At 29.5% G+C, this 22,457-nt stretch overlaps 2 protein-coding genes and 1 non-coding gene across 6 annotated transcripts; 1 reads left to right on the top strand and 2 right to left on the bottom strand.

Moving 5' to 3' along the window:
* Window positions 1-2,625: 2,625 nt before the first annotated feature.
* Window positions 2,626-10,311, top strand: LOC107421618 (vacuolar protein sorting-associated protein 45 homolog). 3 transcript variants are annotated; one of them, XR_009639032.1, is made up of 13 exons: window positions 2,626-2,985; window positions 3,804-4,005; window positions 4,171-4,250; window positions 4,739-4,966; window positions 5,830-5,955; window positions 6,083-6,163; window positions 6,251-6,392; window positions 6,506-6,684; window positions 7,048-7,203; window positions 7,664-7,774; window positions 7,861-7,982; window positions 9,292-9,454; window positions 9,886-9,903. XR_009639032.1 is itself a non-coding variant. In XM_048475929.2 (13 exons), exons 1-13 carry the CDS (start codon window positions 2,896-2,898, stop codon window positions 9,944-9,946), a joined length of 1,710 nt encoding a protein of 569 aa, XP_048331886.2. In that variant the 5' UTR covers window positions 2,628-2,895; the 3' UTR covers window positions 9,947-10,311. The 3 variants fall into 3 exon arrangements, 2 of the variants coding, with proteins under 2 accessions (XP_048331886.2, XP_048331888.2); XM_048475929.2 differs by having other exon boundaries at window positions 2,628-2,985; window positions 9,323-9,454; window positions 9,886-10,311; XM_048475931.2 differs by having other exon boundaries at window positions 2,629-2,985; window positions 7,667-7,774; window positions 9,323-9,454; window positions 9,886-10,311.
* Window positions 10,312-12,437: 2,126 nt separating this feature from the next.
* LOC112492144 (small nucleolar RNA Z221/R21b) lies at window positions 12,438-12,533 on the bottom strand. Its single transcript, XR_003056485.1, has one exon. It is a non-coding gene; the product is annotated as a small nucleolar RNA Z221/R21b (small nucleolar RNA).
* A 1,373-nt stretch (window positions 12,534-13,906) lies between these two features.
* Window positions 13,907-19,308, bottom strand: LOC107421628 (protein LAZ1 homolog 1). 2 transcript variants are annotated; one of them, XM_016030905.4, is made up of 9 exons: window positions 19,101-19,308; window positions 17,798-18,356; window positions 17,518-17,574; window positions 16,847-16,955; window positions 16,444-16,628; window positions 16,272-16,360; window positions 15,335-15,590; window positions 14,498-14,743; window positions 13,907-14,390 (listed from the first exon to the last, which is right to left on the bottom strand). In XM_016030905.4, the coding sequence occupies exons 2-9, from the start codon at window positions 18,011-18,013 to the stop codon at window positions 14,085-14,087; spliced, it is 1,464 nt and encodes a 487-aa protein (XP_015886391.1). In that variant the 5' UTR covers window positions 18,014-18,356; window positions 19,101-19,308; the 3' UTR covers window positions 13,907-14,084. The 2 variants fall into 2 exon arrangements, with proteins under 2 accessions (XP_015886391.1, XP_015886392.1); XM_016030906.4 differs by lacking the exon at window positions 19,101-19,308 and adding an exon at window positions 18,855-19,016.
* Between the last annotated feature and the right edge of the window lie 3,149 nt (window positions 19,309-22,457).

Raw genomic sequence — 22,457 nt, 5'->3', positions numbered from 1 at the left:
AAACTTAATGGCCAAACAGACTCTCGGCTTTTTTTTTTTTTGATAATTAAAGGAAATATTAGTTTTATATAAAAAACAGATATAAGATTATTTATTTTATATACAATAAATATATGTGTCATTTATTAGTCAGCTTCGATCCTTCCAAATATTCTTATGCAATTATTATTATCAGTCAGGTGTTGCATGTGATTATAATTTGTTTTAAAAAAATCCATATGTAATTTGGTTTATATTGTTCAAGGAAAAAATCAAAATTACTTTTAAACCCAGAGAAAACAAAAAATAATAATAATAATAATCGGTTCCCACTTGGTTATTGTTCATGTAAAAAGTTATTGAGTGATTTTTGTTGTCTTTTTGGTTTTAAAAGAAAAAAAATTGGAAAAGCATATTTTGTCTTACCTTGCAATTCAAAATGATGCATCTATTTTGGTATTGCCAAGCTTCCGATTGGTTACATTCAAACCTCTATTTTTTTTTTTTTTCCTTCTTCAACCTTTATTTTCTTAATTAGAATCTATTTTTTTTTTTACCAATTTATACAATAATAAGATTTTTGTTGTCAATTTTTTTTTTTGGTAAATAAGATTTTTGTTGTCAATTGGGCGATACAAGGTCAGAATGCCTTATTGAGTCAAATCATTAACCCCTCATTCCTCAAATAAGTCCTCCTACTTGGAGCATTTTTTTTTTTTGGGGGGTAATTTTTCACCAAATATTTTTTATAAATTATTCTTGTTGTCTTTGTCTTGTTAATATCTATTCTATTTATTCAAAATTAATATTAATAAATAAATTAAAAGAAAGCAAGAAAACGCTTCGTAAATTGGCCCAAAGCAGTCAATAGAAAAGATAAAAAATTAAACTAGGCCGAAAATACCAAAGCCCAGTGAGAAGAATATAAAAAATATTAACAAAGAAGGAAATATATCGTTTCCGCTATCACATTTCACTTTAAGCGAGTAAACAAAATTTAGATATTTAAATTTCATCACCATATTTATTTTCTAAAAAATTCATTCATTATTCTTGACAAAATTAAAGTTCTTACTCCATCTATGTTAACCACAATTCGTCAACCCCAAAAAAAAAAAAAAAAAAAAACAAAAATGCAATCTACACAAAATTATTATTATTTTTCATAAAATTCATTTTAATCATAAATATGTTCATGACTTTGGCTAGCTAGAAAGTAAATTGACTTTTAAAGACACCTTAAGTCAAAGTGTGAATGGTACAAGTCAGAAGAAAATTCTTCCTTAATCTTTTCACTACACAATTTGTTGCAATTATTCTCACCAAGATAAAAACAAAGATATCACAACCTTGAACACAAATAAAAATGTATTTTATAAATGATTAGGCCATAGTTTTGATCTACATATATTCAGTGCCTTGTCATGGACTTTTCAGAAGCTTCATGTACATATAATTGTTTTTGGTTTTAGTTTTAGGTTTATATATAATTGGATGGGTTTTTAGGTAGTTAGTATTGTTATTTGTTTTTATGCTAATGTCTTTATATAATGTATAATGATCCATACCTTTTTTCTTTTTTTTTTTTTTTTTTTTTATAGCTTAAAGCCTTTTTTTTTTTTTTTTTTTTGAGACATCAAAAGTAAGTTTGATTAATATCCATTTGTCTTTATTTTGTTTATATCCCTGAATAAAATGAATAATAATGGAAAGTGTAATATTAAGGATTTTAGGCCATGTCCATTATGGTTTGCAAAACAATTTTTTTTTTTTTTTACAAAATAAAAAATGAACAAAAATATACATATGCTAAAATATAGATAAAGTTAGAAAATGTCTTAACTACATAAATCAGATAAATTTTGGAAACAAACATGTATAAAGATATAGATAATATTTATTATTTTAAATAATATTTATATAAATATACACCATATTTACATATATAAAAATAATTAGAGATAAATGTGGGCGGTTTTTATAATTTCCAATAACAATTTTTTTATTCACATAGGTATATATAGTTATATATCATATTTAATATTTATTAAATACAGTTTTATTATTTTAAATATCACAAAGTATTTTTAAATACTTTATATTAGTATTTAAATTTTGAAAAATACGTAATCCAATCCACCATTTTCATTTTTAAAAAATTAAATTATAAAAATTATTTGTCCCTAGTAACTTTTTTTTGGGGGGCTCAACGATGATTTTAGTATTTTTCAAAAAAAAAAAAAAAAACCGATGATTTTTGTAACTCGAGGGGGAAAAAAGAAGTTGTAGTTTAAAATACAAAATATAAATTACTCATATTTTAATTCTAAAAATGAATATTTAATAAGTTTATCTATTTAAATTGTAAGATACATTATTAAAGACCCACAATATCATTTGAATTCTAATTATTTTCTTCCTATTTATCAACAAAATGTTGCATTTTATTAGTTTGAGTTTTTTTTTTTTTTTTTTGTCTTTTTATTTGTAAACTTTATTCATCTATTTTATGTTAAACAGGTTGTATTGTAAAGAAAAAAAATTAGAAAATAAAATAATAAAAAAAAAACCAAAAAAGTTTATTGTAATTATACTTTTGGTTTTTTAATCACCAATTATCCCTCGCCAATTATAAAATTTATAATTTCCATATTTTATTCGCCGTTGAGTCATTAATCACCCAGGTTCACTACGGTGGCGTTTCAAGGTTTCGACCATTGTCTTCTTTCTGTGATCATCAATCGGACTAATTTTCTTTCCCAGTTCCCTCGTCGTCGCAGATCTGAAAATCTCACTCTGATTCTCTTCCGTACGCTTCCGCAGATCGTTTCGTCGAAACGTTCCGAGAAAAACGACACCGTTCTATCGGCATCTGGAATCGCCGCCACAGAAATCTGAAGGGTGTAGGCGTAGAAAATGGTGTTGGTATCGGCGGCACGGGATTACATCAATCGGATGCTTCAAGACATCTCCGGCATGAAAGTTCTCATCCTCGATTCTTACACTGTATGAACTCTTCTAATTCCGATCCTCCTCCATTATTTTTTCTTAAAATTTATTTGTTTTATCAACTTTTCGTTGAAATTGATGAAAATTGATAGAAATATGATCTATCCTGGTGAATCAAATTTGAATTTTGATGTATAAAGATTTCAAGATATTGATTTTTTAAGGCTCAGATGGCGTGAGGAATATATATATATATATTTATTTAATTTTATAAATTGAAAAATTAATTGGGGGCTTAAAGTTTTAATGATGAGGAATATGAGGGTTATTTTTTTTATTTTTTGTAAATATATTTCTGTTTGGTTGTAAATTTAGAGAAATTTAAGAGAGCACATGATGTTTAGTTGAGCTGTGTGATATTGTTAGTCCTTGTTCCTCTGCTGGGTTTTAGGTTTTCTTCTAGGCTTATAAACTATAGCAGTTAATAGAGCATGTGTAGTTGTTCTCTGAAATTGGAAATGATATGTAGGTTACTAAAGGCTAGTTTTTTGAAAATGTTAAGCCTTTAACAAGAGGTTGGGAGTTTCTATATTTCTATTATTATTATTATTACTACTACTACTATTATTATTATTTTGTTTTCCTTTTTATGTTTGAAATTAAGGATTAACTGAAGAAAAAGGAAAATTAATAGGATTTTAGTTTATATTGTTGGGATCGTCATTTAGTCTTCATCTTTTTATATTCCTTCCATTTCTCCTCCTAACTATTCCATACGTGTTATTAACATTTTGAAATATTTTGAGTTTGGGTTTATCGCTGACTAGAAAATGCTTTTGATGATTGAGTTTGTTATTCTATTTTATGGGATGCAGATTAGTATAGTGAGTGTTGTGTATTCACAGTCCGAGCTACTTCAAAAAGAAGTATTCTTGGTAGAATTGGTAGAATCAATTTCCATGTCAAGAGAATCAATGTCACATCTTAAAGCTGTTTGCTTTCTACGGCCCATCTCAGAGAACATCCAACATTTGCGGCGTCAGTTGGCCAGTCCTAGATTTGGAGAGTACCACTTATGTAAGTTTTTATTTCTTTTTCTTTTTATTTTTATTTTTTAATTTCTTGGATATTATGGAAGCGGCTAGATGTAGTATTGCTATGGAAGTTTAGGAGGACCATGGTTCTGGTAGCAATAGTTAGATATTGCTCAAATCCCCTTCTTATGCCATATTGGATTTACAGTTTTCTCCAACATATTGAAGGATACTCAAATTCATATCTTAGCGGATTCAGATGAGCAAGAAATTGTCCAACAACTTCAGGTAATTCTTCATTAGCTAAGTCTATAATAATTTGATTTGTATTTGTATTTTTCAGTTTTTCTTGACCTTTCATTTTAGTTATCTGAATAGCTATTTTATAATGGTATGATGTCTATGACTAGTGCATACAACAATGATAAAAAGGGAAAACCTGCAGTGAGTCTATAGTATCATGAGGATGTCTGTTTTTTTGCCGTTTTCATGAAGAAATTTTGTGAATGCATGATTTTTAAATAGAGGTGGCATGAAGTATTTTCATATGAATTGTCCTCTAAAATATCTGTAATCATTTATTTATTTATTTGATAGCTGCAAAAATGTCACCCATGATTATTTATTTATTGTTATTTTTGTATTTTTTATTTTTATGTTTTTAGATTTATTTGAAATATTTTTCATATTACATCTCTCTCTCTCTCTTTTTTTTTTTTTTTTTTTTTTTTTTTTAATAACTGATTTTACTTAAAAGTTATCATTTTGATTTGCAGGAGTTCTATGCAGATTTTGTTGCCGTTGATCCTTACCATTTCACTTTGAATATTCAATCAAATCACACGTATATGCTCCCAGCAGTTGTAGATCCTTCAAATTGGCAGCATTTATGTGACCGAGTTGTTGATGGTATTGCAGCTGTTTTTCTAGCATTAAAACGACGACCCATCATTCGGTACCAAAGTAAATCTGACATAGCGAAAAGGGTTGCACATGAAACAGCAGTAAGTGTAATTGTGAAATGCAAAATGACTATATATATAAACGTAGCTTGATTTTGAAACTTTTGTAATTTTAAACTGATTTGATCTCCAGTTTGTGTAGGCGAAAATGGCATGTAGGTGGGGATTTTCATGTGGTTGGGTATCCTTGTGAAAGAAACAAATAAGTGTATGATAAATAGGGGCATCATTAAATCTGATAAATTCATTAAGGAATGTAATTAAAAGGATCCAATCCTATGTAGTCTTCATTTCACATTGGCCAAGGGACTAGAAAGGTTAGATAGATTCCAATACAGGAGAATATAAAAATGACATTCCAGCCAATAAGGCAAAATGCAAAACATAAAAGAGTAAGATAAAGATAAAATTCAAGGAATTGCTCTATAGAAGAAATTTCATGGAGACCAAAGGCAAATGGTAGTTGTATCAATGAGGCTGATTGTAATTCTATATTTTTTATTGCAAATTGAAAAAGAAGAAGAAAATAAAGAACTCTCAAAATGGAACAGAGTCCGAGTAACAAACTATGTATGTTGAAGCTATAATTGTTGAGGCAATAAAGGGATTTTATGTTAATCAATAACTCTGACGGCCAGGAATCGGAGGGATGGGCTGGAGCCTTATTGATAATTAAATTTCTCATTGTAAAAGGTCTTTTGAGACTGGTGTGCAAAACCCTAAGTTTACGGGTTCTCTCTCTCTCTCTCTCTCTCTCTCTCTCTCTCATTTCTTAAGAATTTCCATAGAACTGTAGCTTATGCGTGCATAATACCATACTAATGTGAAAGTTACAGCCAGAAGATTCTATCCCTGAATTTTAGTTCATTATGAAAACTGATGCCATTTTTTTGGGGATGTGGCAGAAGCTGATGTACCAGCAGGAAAGTGGTCTTTTTGATTTCAGACGGACAGAAGTTTCTCCTTTGTTGCTGGTGATTGATAGGAGAGATGACCCTGTAACACCACTATTGAATCAGTGGACTTATCAGGTGATTGTGACAGTGGCTATTACTTTACCACATATATGAGAAATGCCTCTTTTCTTTCCCTGATATGGTAATGATTTTTATTCGTAGAATTATAAGTCAATCTTATTTCTCATGCTATATTTTACAGGCAATGGTTCATGAATTGATTGGTATTCAAGACAATAAGGTGGATTTAAGAAACATGGGTAAATTCTCAAAGGATCAACAGGTTGAACTGCATATTTCTCCTGTATTTTAAACATATTTTTATCATTTTAAGTGGTAAAAAATTTATTTATGCTATTTACGCTTACAGGAGGTTGTGCTGTCATCAGAACAAGATTCCTTTTTCAAATCTAACATGTATGAGAATTTCGGAGATATAGGGATGAACATCAAACATTTAGTGGATGAATTTCAACAAATTTCAAAAAGCAATCAGAATATCCAGACAATAGGTTTGTATTAGGCAAATTTGAAATCTTAGACTGATAAGATGTGATTGCTACTAAATATAGGCATTGGCGTTCAGGAATAGCATTTAACTGTTGAATGCATAAGCTTTCTGCAGAAGATATGGCCAAGTTTGTTGACAACTACCCTGAGTACAGGCAAATGCATGGCAATGTCTCAAAGCATGTAACATTGGTCACAGAAATGAGCAAGATAGTTGAGGAGCGGAAACTTATGCTAGTTTCACAAACAGAACAAGAGTTGGCTTGCAATGGTGGAGAAGTGACAGCTTTTGAGGTAGTGAAAATTATATTATGTTTTTAAATCCTTTTATCAAATGTATTAAATAACTTAGAACTAACAAGATGACTAAGATATTGCTATATAGTCGGACAAAACCATGCCATGTAATGAGAATGGACCTTTGCAACAAGAAGGTTTAAGTTTGTTTTTTTCCTTTACAGCTTAGACTACTGAGTCATCCAATTTTTGTTTCTATGAATATTGTATTGTATATTGTCACTATATCTGTACCATTGTGGTTCAACCTTTTAATGTTAATTGTGCTATAAATACGACCTAAGTACATGCCACACTGTAAGGTTAAAACTAAACTAAGAAACATAAAGCATGTATTAACCTCCTTTATTTTCTTTGCAGGCAGTTAAAAATCTATTAGACAATGAAAATTTATCTGAAATTGACCGCCTACGCCTTGTGATGTTGTATGCTCTGCGCTATGAGAAGGAGAAACCGGTCAATCTGATGAATCTTTGTAACAAATTGGCTTCTCAGTCTGCCAAGTACAAACCTGGGGTAACATAATTCATGAACTGATTTTTATTTTTTTATTTTATATTTATTTTATTTTATTATTTTTTATTTTTTATTTTATTTTTTGTGTGTGTTGGGGGTGGGGGAAGGGTGTGAATGAGAAGATGGTATGAGCATTTATACATATATAAGTTGTTGCATAGTCACAAAAGCGGCCATCATGCATTCCAGAACTCACTGCTAATTAGTGATAATGTTGAATTTTCTTCATTTGATTTACTCACTGATCCCTCATTTTAAACAGTAACTGGTCATTTCTCTTTTCGAGAGAATTTGACTTTTCCTTTTACATTTTTCAAATATTAACCTTTGGAATTTGTGATTGAACAGTCTGCACCAATTCTTCAATAGCTGTTGTATAAAGTATGCCTGCTTTTGTGTGTATCTTGGAATCAGCTAGTAGAGAAATCCTTTGGTTTTAATCTATTCGCTTATGGTGCAGCAGCTTGTACAGTTCCTCTTGAAGCAAGCTGGTGTTGATAAGCGGAGTGGAGATCTATTTGGAAATCGTGATCTTTTAAATATTGCTCGTAATATGGCACGTGGACTGAAGGTTTGTTCTGCAAAATTATACTTTCTGTTTTGAGACATGGTTTTATTTTTAGATAGTTATACGGTGTTCTTGGACTTGCATTATAGGGAGTTGAGAATGTCTACACACAACACCAGCCTTTTCTCTTCCAAACCATGGAAAATATTGTTAAGGGACGGCTGAAAGATACAGAATATCCATATGTTGGAAATCACTTCCAGCAGGGCAGGTTAGATAATGCATTCAACTTTTAGAGTTAATCTTGGTTAAAATTGTGGAATGTTACACAGTTCTTTTTGAAAATATGGTGGTTTCATTATCTGCCTGCTAATTGCCATTCTGTGAATGTGTGGTCATTACTTAAGGGGTACTATCAATTTTGAAGCTTCTTTGGTACAAAAATTTGCTTAATTTTCCCCTTGCCGTGAGCAAAACTTAATGCTAGGGAATGCTGCTAACTTCAATTGCAAAGTTGTGACATGATCACTGTAGTTTGTTTGATTGGTAAGGGACCATCTGGTACGGACAAGGAGTATGAAAAGATTAACTGAAAATATTAAAGAAGCTACAAATCCTAGAAATGACAAAAGGTAGAAGACTACTTAATTATTCAAGAGTAACAATGTCAAAAGATAACTCTGACCCCTATTATAGTGCTCCACCTTAAATTACATAAAAACATGAATGACTATGATACAGAATGGAAATGGATCATGGCATGCTAGAACCTGGTCTACAATTGTTTACACACTATATTTCCTTCGAAATGGCAATTAGTAATGAAAGATAAGCAATGTAAAAACTAGAGTTTAGAATGGAAGTGTATGACCACATTTTGCTAGGATAGCAGTGTATTGTCAAAAATCTGGTTCTCCTTAAGGTAATGACAAATCCTTTCTAACTTTAATCACCATATGCAAAGGGTGGCCTTAAGCTGATTTTTTGTCTATCTTTATAAATATACCATGCCATCTGAAAACACCGGAATGTTTCATTATGATCTGGATTGCGTTTATATAGATTTGATTACACTTTTCTTTTTCATTTTTTTCTTCCTCTTCCCCTTTTCTTAGGGCAGACCTTCTATAACAATAACATAAATAACATAAAAAAAAAAAAGAACTAAAATAGGCTAATTATTGTAGATGTTTCTACACAATAATTATGATGGAGAAAATGCCAATTTAAGTTGAAAAGATTCAAAAGGATGTTACTGCATGGAGTGGTATTTGATTTGCCAAATACATCATTATTGTATACTCTTTCATATGTATGGCGCAACCTGCACTTTGTTTTTCAAAGTTTCTAATCTCTTACCTTTTTTTTAATCGAAATATCTAAGAAATTCATTCTTGACAGTAATATATGTTGTATATGTAGTTTGGTCTTCATCACATTCTACCGTAAATCGCAATGTGCAATTTATTTCTTTGGAATTAGAAGTTTAGAACTTAACAATAACTTTTTTTTGTTGTGCTGTCAATGAATTTAGTCTATAAGAATCAGAAAGCACTAATTTGTTTGGATATGATTGTCAGTTCTGAATGACTTGTATATGTAATCAAGCAGGCCACAGGATGTGGTCATTTTCATTGTTGGTGGCACAACATATGAGGAATCTCGTTCTGTTGCTTTACAAAATGCCAGCAATTCTGGAACTCGTTTTATACTCGGCGGTTCCGTGGTTCTCAATTCTAAGAGGTATGCCTTAAGCCATCATCATATTATATTCAGTGAACTAGCATCTGATAGGTGGGAAAATTGTTTGATAATTTTATATGCTAACTGCACTCCATTCATGTAATCATTTAAACCAACTTGATACAGAAGATCATTGGATGTGAATTTGCCAAACTAGTTTTTGGTTGGGCTTATATTTCATGCACACAATTAAGCTTTGATATGTGTGCATCTTAGTAGCTAAGACTTTATCCTGAAGAGCAGAAGGTTATAGGACTCAACGTTGCATCTTACAGGAAACATTAATTTTGTATGGTTGCTCACAAGTTGTATATAATTAATTTTTCTGTTCTATATGTTTGTTTATAATAATATATTTTGCTATTTAAAGACGGCAATAGATCCATTCAGGACATTTGAAATCTCAAACATTACTTCGTTGGGAAATGCAGGTTTCTGAAGGATTTGGAAGAAGCTCAGAGGATAACTCGTTCCAGCCCTTCAGTGATTTGAAACCATGTGTACCTTACCGACCATCTTGTGAGCCATGTAGATAGCTTCTTGCAAACTTATATTTGAGTACGTTGATGAAGTCATTCGTCTCACTGTTCTCTAGTAGCCGTGGGCATTTTATATTGATTTGCATAGAAGAAGTGAATATTGATTTGCATAGAAGAAGTGAATACAATTTGGCAAAATCCAGTGAACCAGTTTGGGAGACAAAGATCCTAACTGCCGCCCCAAGCTTCTCATACAAAACAAAAGAAGAGGATTTGGAAATTTACATCTGTGTACTCATTTTGACTAACCATGACGGATATAATATCAATTAGTGGATGAAAATTTAGAAGAGAGAATTGCCTTTTTTTTTTTAAAAACATGTGTAAAATCCCTATTCTTTTGGTATGCCAATTGGTTAATGTGTCCATTTTGTAGAATTTTGGTGATCCATGTTCCGTTATAATGCCAGTATACAAAAATTTTCTACATTATATGTGACCCCGTTATAATCTTGGACGGGTAGGATAAACTTTTATTATCAATGGTACTATGAATAGATTTACCAAGGAAAAAAAAAAAGGGTACTATGAATAGTTTCCTCACATGATTTTATTATTATTATTAATTGTTTAGAAAAAATGATTTAGTATCAATGACAAAATGGCTTCTAAGGGCATCACCAATAATGCCTTTTATCTTGAAGAGCATGATATTTAAAATGAAAAGCATAAGGGTGGGATCTTTCTATCCAATTAAGAACAAAGAATAATTGTTAATAATAATTGTTAATGATTTGGAGTTATTGATAGATAAATCTAAAATATAAAAAACATGTATATAAAATAGTAATAAATAAATAAATAATAAAAAGATTTATACATACTCATGAAAGTACAATAAAAAAAAGATATAAAATTTCTTTATGAAAATGGTAGAAAAACAGGTGGACGTCAATTCAGTTTTGATCGTTTTTACTTTTTTTTTTTTTCTTTATTCAAACTGGACAAAAAAAATCATAAAAGGAAACCAAATTGAATGGAAATGGATGATTCCGTTCGGTTTAGTTTGGTCGGATTGAATAAAAATTAAATTACAAGATTTAAGAATCACTAAATTTGAAATTACAGATTTTAATTAGATTTAATTAAAAAAAAGAATTACTAGTTATTTATGAGTTTTTATGTTAGACCTGCAAGTAAAAAATAAAAATTTATTTCAAGACATTGATTTTGAAATTTAACAACAAAAATTTGAAGACATTGATTTTGAAATTCCACAAAAAAAATGGCAAACAAATTTTCAAATTTTAATTCTTGTACTGAAATAAGTTTATTTCAATTCAGAAAAGTTTTATTTAAAAATATAATGTTTTAACGTTTGAAAACTCAGAGAACGCATAAAAGTTTGAAGAGGAAATAGTCCAAGCAAAAGAGTTCACTTATTAAAGGTATTATATGTGTACATTAAAACCCTCCATCTGTTTTATTTTATTTTGATACTGCATAAAACTTTCTTCGGGGTTATATATATATATATATATATTAGTACAAAACCGTTTTATTCTAATATTGCACAAAGTTAAAACTTGTTTGTTACTTTGAACCTTAACGTTCACTCAGGTATCCCCTCGGAGTATTTGAGAAATGCATTTAATGATGATTTTCTTATTGGTCAGCATTTGAGAATCGAATTTAGTGATGATTTTCTTTTCAAATTGGTCTGAAGAAATCTTCGGATTGGATTGGCACACTATGAATTATGTTCTATATATTTCACTTACTTTCACTTACTTCAAAACTTTCACTTACTTCATATATATTTCACTTATTTCAAAACTTTCACTTACTTCAAAAATAGGGACTCGATTAGTAACAAGTAAATCATTTTTAAGAAAAGTTTTGAATAAGAAAATACATTCTTAGTCGAAGAAAACAAAACATATTTATGTGTGAATATATATATATATATATATAATTGATTTACATATTGCAATTAAAATAAAATAAACTTATTTTCTTAAGTGTTAATAAAAGAAAAATCACTTAACGAGGTTTATTTTCTGGAAAATATTTTTACTAAAAAAAAAAAAATAGAGGTCCCAACAATAAGAATTGGAACCTAAGGGTAAAATTATAACGAACTTATAACAGAATTATAAATATTCATATTTTGATGACAAAGGAAAAGAAACATTAACTTTTTTTTATTTTTATAAAATAGTGTGGAAAATAATAACAAAGATTTGGAACCATCAGAAACCGAGCTTTATCCCCAAAAACTAAAATAGTTGTACGGTCCGCATCATGGTTAGGTTTCATGGAAACCCCATCATCTGGTTCCTACATCAATTTCAACTGGCTTCCTTCCATATCCAAATAATTGAATACTGAAAACTTCAAAATAAATTAATACCCACAAACAAAAAAATTGAAAATACAGAAACCAAATAAAATCAAGATGATCTTACAGTAAGTAAAAAAAAAAATTGCAATTGAAAGCGAAAAGGCTCAGAGAAATATGGGTATGAGAAATTGATCAGCACAGATTAGAAGAAATCATCAGAGTGGTGCATGACTATCTCAATTACTCATCACTGCCTTCTCCAAAATAATCAAATATTTTCTGACGAATAATACCAAATCAAAACAGAAAAATAATAAAAAGAAACAAGAAATATAGAAATCCAGAGCCGCATCTGGTTTTCAACGAGAAACAAAATAATGGCTGTAGTATTTGTGGGTTTTCTCCTCCTATATATATATATATATATCCGCTGCATTAGCATCGACAGCTGCAGACCCAAAACTCTTAAAACCCTAGTTTGTTTTCTTATGACTCTTTTACCCTCACGTTCATTTTTATACTCCCATTTTGCCCTTCCATTACTCAAAATATTTGTAGTATAAGGATCCGCTTGGATATAACTGAAAATAAAGTTTTAGTTTTTAAAACATGGTATAATAGATTTTTTTTAAAAAAAATTATTATTAAAAAATTAAAGAATATTTAATTGTAAATAAAAAAAATTATATTAAATGTTTAATAAATTCCAATATAAATTAAAAAATTATATTAAATACTTATTAAATTTTTATATAAATTAAAAAAAAAATTTTAAAATATAAAATTTATATTTTTCTAAAACAGTTTAAAAAAATTATTTTTTTATCAATAAATATTTGTTTACTTTGATCAAACATATTTATTTTTTAATAAAAAAATTTTTAATCTTCAAATAGAATTTTTAATTCAAAAAAAAAAAAAAAAGAAGCTCTGTAAAAGTCTTTTTAGACTTGCTTACCAGCCAAAATGGTGTTATTTGTTTTATTTATACCAAAAATTACAATAATTTTCCAAATTTTTGTATGTTTTAACATTGTTTTAGATTTACAGCACAATTTTTCAAAATAAAATTATTCTCAAAAGAACATGATTATAAATCTTTGTTACTTATTATACAGTTGAGATACATATTCGCCACAAAATTTTCCAGCTGAAAATAAATATGTACAAATGTGTGCAATTTACTCTAAAACACACACGCAAAAAACCTTAAAAGAAAAAATAAAAAAAAATGACAGAAATATGTACAAAAGTTCATTCTTCATTTGGCTAAGACTTGACGGTCATATAGCAAAGTCCTTAAAACACCTACTTACAGATTCAAAATCCAAACACGCTTGAAACTTGTACATGTCATAACAAAAAGTATTAAACATGAAACAAAAATTTTCCAAATCCTTCACACGCATTATAGAGTGAGAGCAAACAAAGTGATACTAAAAGGTTAAATAAGGAAAAATACTTTTGAATTTCAATTTTAAATTAAGAAAGCTAAAAGAAACTAAGAGATTTAATTCTTAAGTACAGATTTCTTTTTTTCCTTTTTCCTTTTTTTTTTTTTTTTGGGCTAAAACCCTATTTACAGATCTTAACAAAAATAACAATGATAATTTGATATAATCGTGGACATAAATAATTATTTGAAATTAGTATTATAAAAATCTAAGAATTGTTACTTCCTAGTGAGTAAAGTTTGTGTGTCACACTCGGTATGTAGACGCCCTCCAAAAATCACGCCCAGTAATGAGGCCAATTTTTAACAATTACCTCCTTTGTCTATTTTTATGTTACTTTAGAGCAGTAAATATTATCTTCCTGTTCTAACCCTTGATGATGCAGAGGCTTTAGATTGGGTCTGTCTCTTCCCAACATTTGATGATAAACCACTGTCACTAAAACTCCCCTCAACAAGATTATCATGAACTTCAGAAAATTCTCTTGTCCTTGTTTTTAAAGGTATCAGGTAGCTATCATCCTTTGAGTTTCTTCGCCGCTCCTCCTCGTGCCGTTTCACGTTTTCAGATATCTGATGGAAAGTCTTATTTATTTTCGCAATTCCCCTTTCAACTGGTTCTACCACATGTGAAACTGTATATTTCATGTCATCAACAATCTGAGAGACCAAAAAGAACCAAAAAAAAAAAAAAAAAGTGTCACCAAATAGTTAAGCAACGAGCTCAAAATGAAAAAAAGTGAAAGAGGCAAGAATCTATATCTCACAATTTCACCACTTCCAACTACCACATCACGAACACTTTGGGGGAAGTTCAGGCGCTTTTCCCTTTCGTCATGCCGAGCCAGACGTATTCTAGTAGTTCTTTCGCAATCACGGACCTCCTCTGGATCAGGAGGTGCTCCCAATGATGCATAGTTAGTCATCACAGATACATTGCGAACACATCTTTCTCCACGTTTGTAAGGTGCAGCTGGGAAGGTGTAAAGGTGAGCCACAGCAGCAACACCCATCTGTTTGTTTGACAAGTTTGAAATTAGAAGAAGCTTGAAATGAAAAATATTAAGTGAGAAAATATCACATCTTAAAAGTACACTAAAACTTCTAGCAAATAGAATATTTAATTGTGTGATTTTGAGACCTAGACCAGAGTAGAAGGGGCTTGATGTGCAGAAATGCAACAAAATTTAGTTAAATTTAAAATGCAGAAAGTGACAGAAATTATATAATATATAATATGAAAGAATTAATTATATCTGAAAAGTTTTTGAAACATAATTGAAGTGATAGAAAACGACAATAACATCCCTATAAATCTTATTTCAATCTTCAATGAAGTTGGCGTTGAATTTGAATCAAAACTACCAAGTGCATTGAAATCATCTTAAGCGTCAAGCAAACATGTAGATGCTGCCCACCCACCCCTTTTTTGTTTTTTTAACTTCTTCCTATTATTGATAATGTTCCAGGTCTTCATACTCAAATAATTTTTCACATTTCAAGTTATTATTATGGCAAGTTTAATTACATTTGTTAAAAACATATCGAACAATAGAAATGCACAATGGGTAATACTTAGGCACATGCATATTCTTATTGCTTACCTCTATGCATATGATGTAGTCTTGTATACGAGTTTTCAGCTCCAGAGCCAAAGACCCCTTAAGGAATCCCATTGAGAAAAGAAAACCAATAGCAACACCTTGCCACCATGTCAAGAATACAATTGACTTGAACACCAGAAATTTTGCCAAGGGTTTAATGGGTTCTAATTTCTCTTTGGTGACAGTATAGAATTGAACCAGACAATACAAGGCCCATGTCTGACTGAAATTAAGAACAACTGCCAAATATGGATAACTGCAAGCAATCAAAAATTCAGGTCAAACAACAAGTTTTACAGTAATTATAACATCAATTGCTATAGAATGCAAGATTCATGAAAAGTCAGCTGTTCATCTGCTTACTCCAATAAAAGTGTGTATGCACCCGTGCTAGAGTGCGCAAACACACAAGTATATACATATGAACATTTGGTCATACAGGGAGGCATCAACATAGAGAATCCATTCACTAGGTCATCCAAATAGGCTTTTGGGTGCATGGAGATGTGCATATGCTGGATAGTTAAACTCATAGATACATTTATGTTAAGACAGACAAGCTTTAAACCTAAACAGTAAAACATTGGATAAGTATATCTTACCCATATCTCCACTCAAATCTACCTTCCCCATAGACTCCAAAAGTTTCAAGAATTATTGCTATCAATGCACATATTATCAGCTGTTCATTTGCTTACTCCAATAAAAGTGTGTATGCACCCGTGCAAGAGTGCGCAAACACACAAGTATATACATATGAACATTTGGTCATACAGGGAGGCATCAACATAGAGAATTCACTCACTAGGTCATCCAAATAGGCTTTTGGGTGCATGGAGAAGTGCATATGCTGGATAGTTAAACTCATAGATACATTTATGTTAAGACAGACAAGCTTTAAACCTAAACAGTTAAACATTGGATAAGTATATCTTACCCATATCTCCACTCAAATCTACCTTCCCCATAGACTCCAAAAGTTTCAAGAATTATTGCTATCAATGCACATATTATCTTGAGTATCATCTGCAAAACAATGCTTCAGTGAACACCAAATAGAAGTGCTTATCACCGAAAGAAAATTCTAATAGCAAAATATGAGCACATACATATTGAACAATGCCAATTTTCACAGCATGATAGAAGTTGGGGCCAAGATACCAATCTCCCAGGCAGCAATTTAGTGGGAATGGATGTTCCACAACTCCATAAGCATATGCTTCATTCAAAAGAGGTGTTTTGGGATCAGCTACACTCTGACTTTCCATAAATGCTATCGTACTCTCTTCACCACCTTCAGGTAGCAATATTTTTTGCAGGGAAAAAAATAAAAAGGTACATATTACATTAGTATTCAAACTATCAAAGAAAAAGAAGGAAATTATACTAAACTTCAGAAACTCATACACAACATCTCAAAGTCAAAATAAAATACAACAAAAATATGCATTCAAGATATAATGTGGCTGATTTGGAAAAGAAGAGAGAGAAAATCACATTTTCTCAACATACCTAAGCAGGCTATCAAGTATCTCTCAAAGCAATATAACGCAAAAGCCTCATAACAGTCCCGGATTATTTCGCAGTTAAAGGCAGCATTTGAGTCCAACAGTGACAAAAACTGCACCCAAAAATATCATATCTGAGCAATTAAATCAAAAAAAAAGAAAAAAAAAAACAAAAGATGAAAGATGATATAAGCTGTATACAATATAGAATATAAGTCAGCATTTTCAATAATAATTACATTGTCAGAATAGCTATTCTTTTCTAGCAGCATATAATGTCATATCCTGTTGATAATATTATATCTTATATATCTGTCAAAATTAATTCAAAACGAATGACTCCTAAACAGCAATAATATATCTATATGTGATATAAGATGCTTCATCTCCCCAAATATTTTGCATTTAAATGCAGCAATTACATCCACAAGCTGATAAAAGTGCAGGATTAAACATGATTGACTGATTAGTCCACAAAATATTTGCAATTCCTATATGTTTCATAAGCTGACTTTATTTTCAATAGAAATAGCAGCATAAATAAAGGATGCCATAATTTAATACATATCAGTCTTCCTTTGAGTTTCCAAATAAATGAGCAGCAACTGAAGATGACTGAGAAATGGTAAAATAAAATTGAATTCAAACACACTGCAGAAAGAAAGAAGGCTGTACCGATTCCAGTGCATAAACAGGAACCATCAGAATGAGACCAATCATAAACTTTTGCTCCTGAAATGACAAAAATATACTGCTGTCAAGTTTGGAATACTATAGGAACGACAGTTAATTGCAATCAAGTTAAAAGAGGCAAAATGCAATAGTAGACAATACAAGTTGGTAACAAGCATAGAAGCAATATGAAATTTTTACATGATACCATATGCTAGCATACACTTAAATATGATGTACAAAGACATTTAACTTAAACAACTAGAGGAATATAAGAATGGACCTCTGGCTGATTATATGCAGCTAAATGCTCGAAGATAAGATACATGGAGAGCGCAAGAGCAACAACTACAAATATGCTTGCACTGAAGATCGGCCAGCTGAAGACCACTCCAGATTCTGCATCCATATTAGTTGACCACATTTTCCCTGATCTGCTTGTGGACTCAACCAGAGCAAAAAGGAAAGAGAAGCAGTAAAAAACATTCCTCCATCCCATTCAGTTAATCTATTATACAATTCCACTTTCAGTATCAATAAATCAAATGTTTTGTGCTTAATGAATTCCCTTTTCCTTAATCAAAGATTTCAACACAGCAGCTGACTCAATCACTACAAAAATGCTTTTAGTGTGCCTTTTTCTTACTCTATCCTCCTATTTTCTACACCAAAACCGTTCTTTCCCACAATATATGGTATTTCAACGTAGAAAGCTAGCCTTCCTGCCTGTGCAATAATTCCTTATTAACATTGCGCACTGCATGGAACAATATCTAGCACCCAATTCCGATATGCACAAGTGCTTTGAAAATTCTGAATAAAGAGCCATCAGTGGTCAGAATCTGCAAAAAGAGTGAAAATAATTACTCAACAGGGTTCAATGCTGATGGTGGTTATCCTAAGTACAAGTTCTAAAAAGATTGAAAGGACCCAGAAGAGCAAAGAAGTGTCACAGACCCTCCAATTTGTTAGAGCAAAACAAAAATACAATAAAAACTTGCATTACATTCGCATTACTAAAACCCATGATTCAGACATAACTAAAAGGAAGAGAATGCCTCTTGAGCTGGGAAGCCTAGGAGATTAAGTATAATTATTGATCCCTAAACAATAAAAACTTGAACCAAAAAAAAAAAAAAAAAATTACAAGAAAAATATTATCATCCTTCAACTACACAAAGCAAGCTCAAGTATTTGTTTCACTAAAATATACATTATACCTGCGAAATTCCATAGCTAGAAAAAATTTATTTACATATTCACTTACTGTATATATATAAAACTTTTTTCGGAAAAAAAAAAAAAATTGAAGTTCTAGCATCAGAGACTAATCAATTTACCAAATAAAAGCCATAATAGAGATTTATCTTCTAAAGGAAGAGTGTAGGCTAAACCACAAAAGAAGGAAACAAAAAAAAAACCCAAAACAGCTTCAACTTTTCCTAAAGATCGAGGGCTTTTTTCTTCACGGAAACCAACCCACCGATAAATTAAAAACCAACAGCAATTCAATTAAAAAAAATAAACTTCAAAAACCAATCGCAGATTATTAAAAGAGAGAGAGAGAGAGAGAGAGTCAAACCTACCAGTCAGAGTAATCGAAAAACAGACAGGAAAATCATTGAAATTTAGATATGCTTGCACGCATGAATGCTCGCGTACAAGAGAATTTAGAGTAGCAGCCCTTAGGGATTTTCCCGTGAAAATCGATATTTTCCGAGAAAATCTATACAAACTAAAACACGAAATAAATTTGTACGAAAAGGAAAAGTTTTTTTTTTTTTTTTGGGCTCCGGCAGTTGGAGAAGACCATAGACGAAAAAAATAAAATAAAAAATAGAGGTACTAGAGCAGTGACCTAATTCGGTGACAGACAGAGCAATGACCGTCGATCTTGGATCAAGGTTGGGTCCCACATGTTAAGGGTCGTCTGGTTTGGTGGTGATTTGTAAACTTCGTGCGGCACCGTGACGTTGAGAAGTTTGACAGGATGTAAAATTTCAAAGATTAAAGATGATGATGACCGATCGGTACCTTTTTTCTTACCACGCAAGCATGTATACGTGTCAGTTGCTTTTACACACTGGGTTCCACGTCAGTTTAAGGTGTATTTCCTTACGTGTTTTGGATCATCTCCGCTGCTAGCCAATCACAGAGGAGTTTAGACTTTCTCTCGTGGAAAACTAAACCCAAATTATTATTTAAAAATAAAATTTAATCAAATAAACGACCAGGATTCTCAACGTGAATACGTAGTAATATATGCCATATAGAAATTCAACTATTTAAATTTAAATTTAAATTTAAATAGTATAAATATATAATTAATTTTAAATTATTTTTAATAATAATATATAAATAATTATTTAAGATTATTAATCAATTATATATATATATATATATATTTTAAAAATTTAAAAACTTTATAATGTTTAATAAATATATTTCAGTATCTCTAATGGAAATATACATTATAAAATCAAATATGCTATATAAATAATATAAATAGGCTTTTTTAAAAATATTATTTTTCTTGCATTGTTTAGAATGAATGTCAAACTAATATTAGCTAAATATTATTAATGTTTTATTTTGGAAACTTTATTAACATTGTAAAGTTTTTTTGTTAAGTAAATTTTTTCTTAAAAAAACCAATTTAGAAAAAAAAAAAAACTTGATAATACACATATATAGAGTTAATATCATAAATAATCTTATGTACGTTGCTATTAGAGAATAATTTTAAAAATAAATTTATATTTATGCCACCTGAATTTAAATAATATCAATTTTAATGTTATATAAATTGTTATCTACATTAATTATTGAAGATGCTCTTAAAAATAAATACCATATGACGCAGAACTACAGCTTGATGCCTATGATATTGTTAGAATATATTTTTTTCTTTTATAAAAAGAAATTAAAAAAATAAGATGCTCTTAAAAATAGATATACACTTTAATAATATTTAGACTAAATTAGTTTTACGTTTGTTACAGACATTAAGGTTGGAGAGTAATCCAAATTGCTTAAGCGACATATTTATTTTCATAATTCACATTCTTATCAAAGATGATTTAAGAACATTCAAATCCTTATTGAAAAATCACCACTTACCTATATTTTTTTGATATTTATTCAAACAAACGCATTTTGATAATTAAAAGTAAAAAAGAGATTAAAATGTAAAAGCTAATAAATATAAGTGTTTTAATAGAGATAACAAAACCAACAAGAAATCAATGATGATTTTTAAAACATGTAATATAAGTGTAATTAGTACTCAACCAAAAAGGTCTAAATAAAATTTTTTTCTCAACAATATAAAGGGAAACAAAAAGAAAAGAGAAAAAACAAAAAAACTGATTTATAAAGTACTACATATATTACCATAACTTCTAAAATATGCTAAATTCAATAAGAATGAATGGATTATGATGCACAAAAAACTTTATTACCGTGTTCTTTAAACAATATATATATATATATATATATAATCAATGAAGAAGACAATTTCACCCTCGTGAATACAATTTAATCGTTATGTGTATACTTTTTCATATATACATTTTTGAATTCCGATCATGATAATAAAAATAAATAAATAAAAAGACAATTTCTATGACAATGGAAGTATATGACTCAAATAAATAAGAATAATATATCTTGCCAGGGAGCACCCCATAATTTTCATTTTCGTACCCCATAAATTATTAACTAGTTTATTCTAGAATTAATTTGGCTTGAAAGAAAATTCTAATTAATTTAATTATCTAGTATAACTCCCTAATTAGTATACATTATGCCAAAAAAAAAAATCCCTTAGTCTATACATTCATAAAATATAGTACTAATATCAATTAAAACAAAAGATAAAAAAGAAAAACTAGAAGAGCACAAGTTATCTATACCAATTGCATTAACTATGTAAAGCTTGTTTAATCGTTTAAGCAAGAAGGTAAGACTGATTCTAATTTTTCTTATAAAAGAATAAATCCCATTTTTCAGATATATTTTTTTTCTCAATGTAATTAACTATAAAAAACATTTGATGAGATTTGAGTGCTATAGATAAAGTTAGTTTCAAAAAGCTTATTTTTATAAATATTTTACTTCATTAAATATATATATACAAAACAATTATAAATATAAAAATATTTATCAAATTTATTTATAAAATTACATATGTTAAAATATTATTGATTTAATATATATATATATATATATATATGAAAAATTCAACTTTTAAATAAATAAATTAATTAAAAAAATAAACTAATAATATATTACTATATTATCTGTCATAATAAATAAATTTAGTAAACATTTTAATAAGCTTAACACTATCTATATAAGTATATTCTAATAATTAAAAAATATATTTCACTTCCAAATTAATTAGATGGTATTAGAAGGAGAATTAAGGATGAATTCGCTAACCGAATGCATCTCAACCAATACCCACCTCATAAACAACACCCATATATATATGTATATATATACCCATAGAAAAAAAAAAAAAAAACAAAAACACTCATATATGTATAACTTATGATCAAGTTGTTGTTTGGTTTTTAAAACTGAAATTTTTCTGTTCCAAATAACAATAATAATAATAAAAAAAACAATAATCAAACAAGATTTTATTTTCAAATGAATCAAAATGCAAGGCAACATACATACTTAGTTTTCAATCTATACAGATGTATAATTACTTTATATTTGAACTTATTATAAAAAAATATTTTCAAAATTTGATGTAAAACATATGTTTTCCCAATTTGACAGATAATATAAAATACATTTTCTCTCTCCTCTCCCTTTCTATTTTTTTTTTTTTTTGGGTTAAATCTCCTGTCTCTTTCTAATTCTATGTGTATGAATATGTGCAGTCGTTTATTTTTTTCTTGTTATTTTTATTTTCAAATGACATCAGCAAT

The sequence above is a fragment of the Ziziphus jujuba genome, chromosome 5, assembly GCF_031755915.1.
Source record: "Ziziphus jujuba cultivar Dongzao chromosome 5, ASM3175591v1".
Taxonomy (NCBI): Eukaryota; Viridiplantae; Streptophyta; class Magnoliopsida; order Rosales; family Rhamnaceae; genus Ziziphus; species Ziziphus jujuba.
Note: the sequence above shows the minus strand (reverse complement) of the source record. Positions and strands in the feature narration are given on the sequence as shown.

What these genes read in the sequence shown, in the direction of transcription:
- LOC107421618 (XM_048475929.2), top strand. Translation starts at nt 2,896, where the DNA reads ATGGTGTTGGTATCGGCGGCACGGGATTACATCAATCGGATGCTTCAA. An exon ending in TCATCCTCGATTCTTACACT is followed by an intron (nt 2,986 to 3,803) that starts GTATGAACTCTT and finishes TATGGGATGCAG; the next exon opens with ATTAGTATAGTGAGTGTTGT. An exon ending in AATTCTCAAAGGATCAACAG is followed by an intron (nt 6,164 to 6,250) that starts GTTGAACTGCAT and finishes TTACGCTTACAG; the next exon opens with GAGGTTGTGCTGTCATCAGA.
- LOC107421628 (XM_016030905.4), bottom strand. Translation starts at nt 18,013, where the DNA reads ATGGGATGGAGGAATGTTTTTTACTGCTTCTCTTTCCTTTTTGCTCTG. An exon ending in ATACTTGATAGCCTGCTTAG is followed by an intron (nt 16,629 to 16,846) that starts GTATGTTGAGAA and finishes TGCTACCTGAAG; the next exon opens with GTGGTGAAGAGAGTACGATA. An exon ending in AAATTGGCATTGTTCAATAT is followed by an intron (nt 16,361 to 16,443) that starts GTATGTGCTCAT and finishes ATTGTTTTGCAG; the next exon opens with ATGATACTCAAGATAATATG.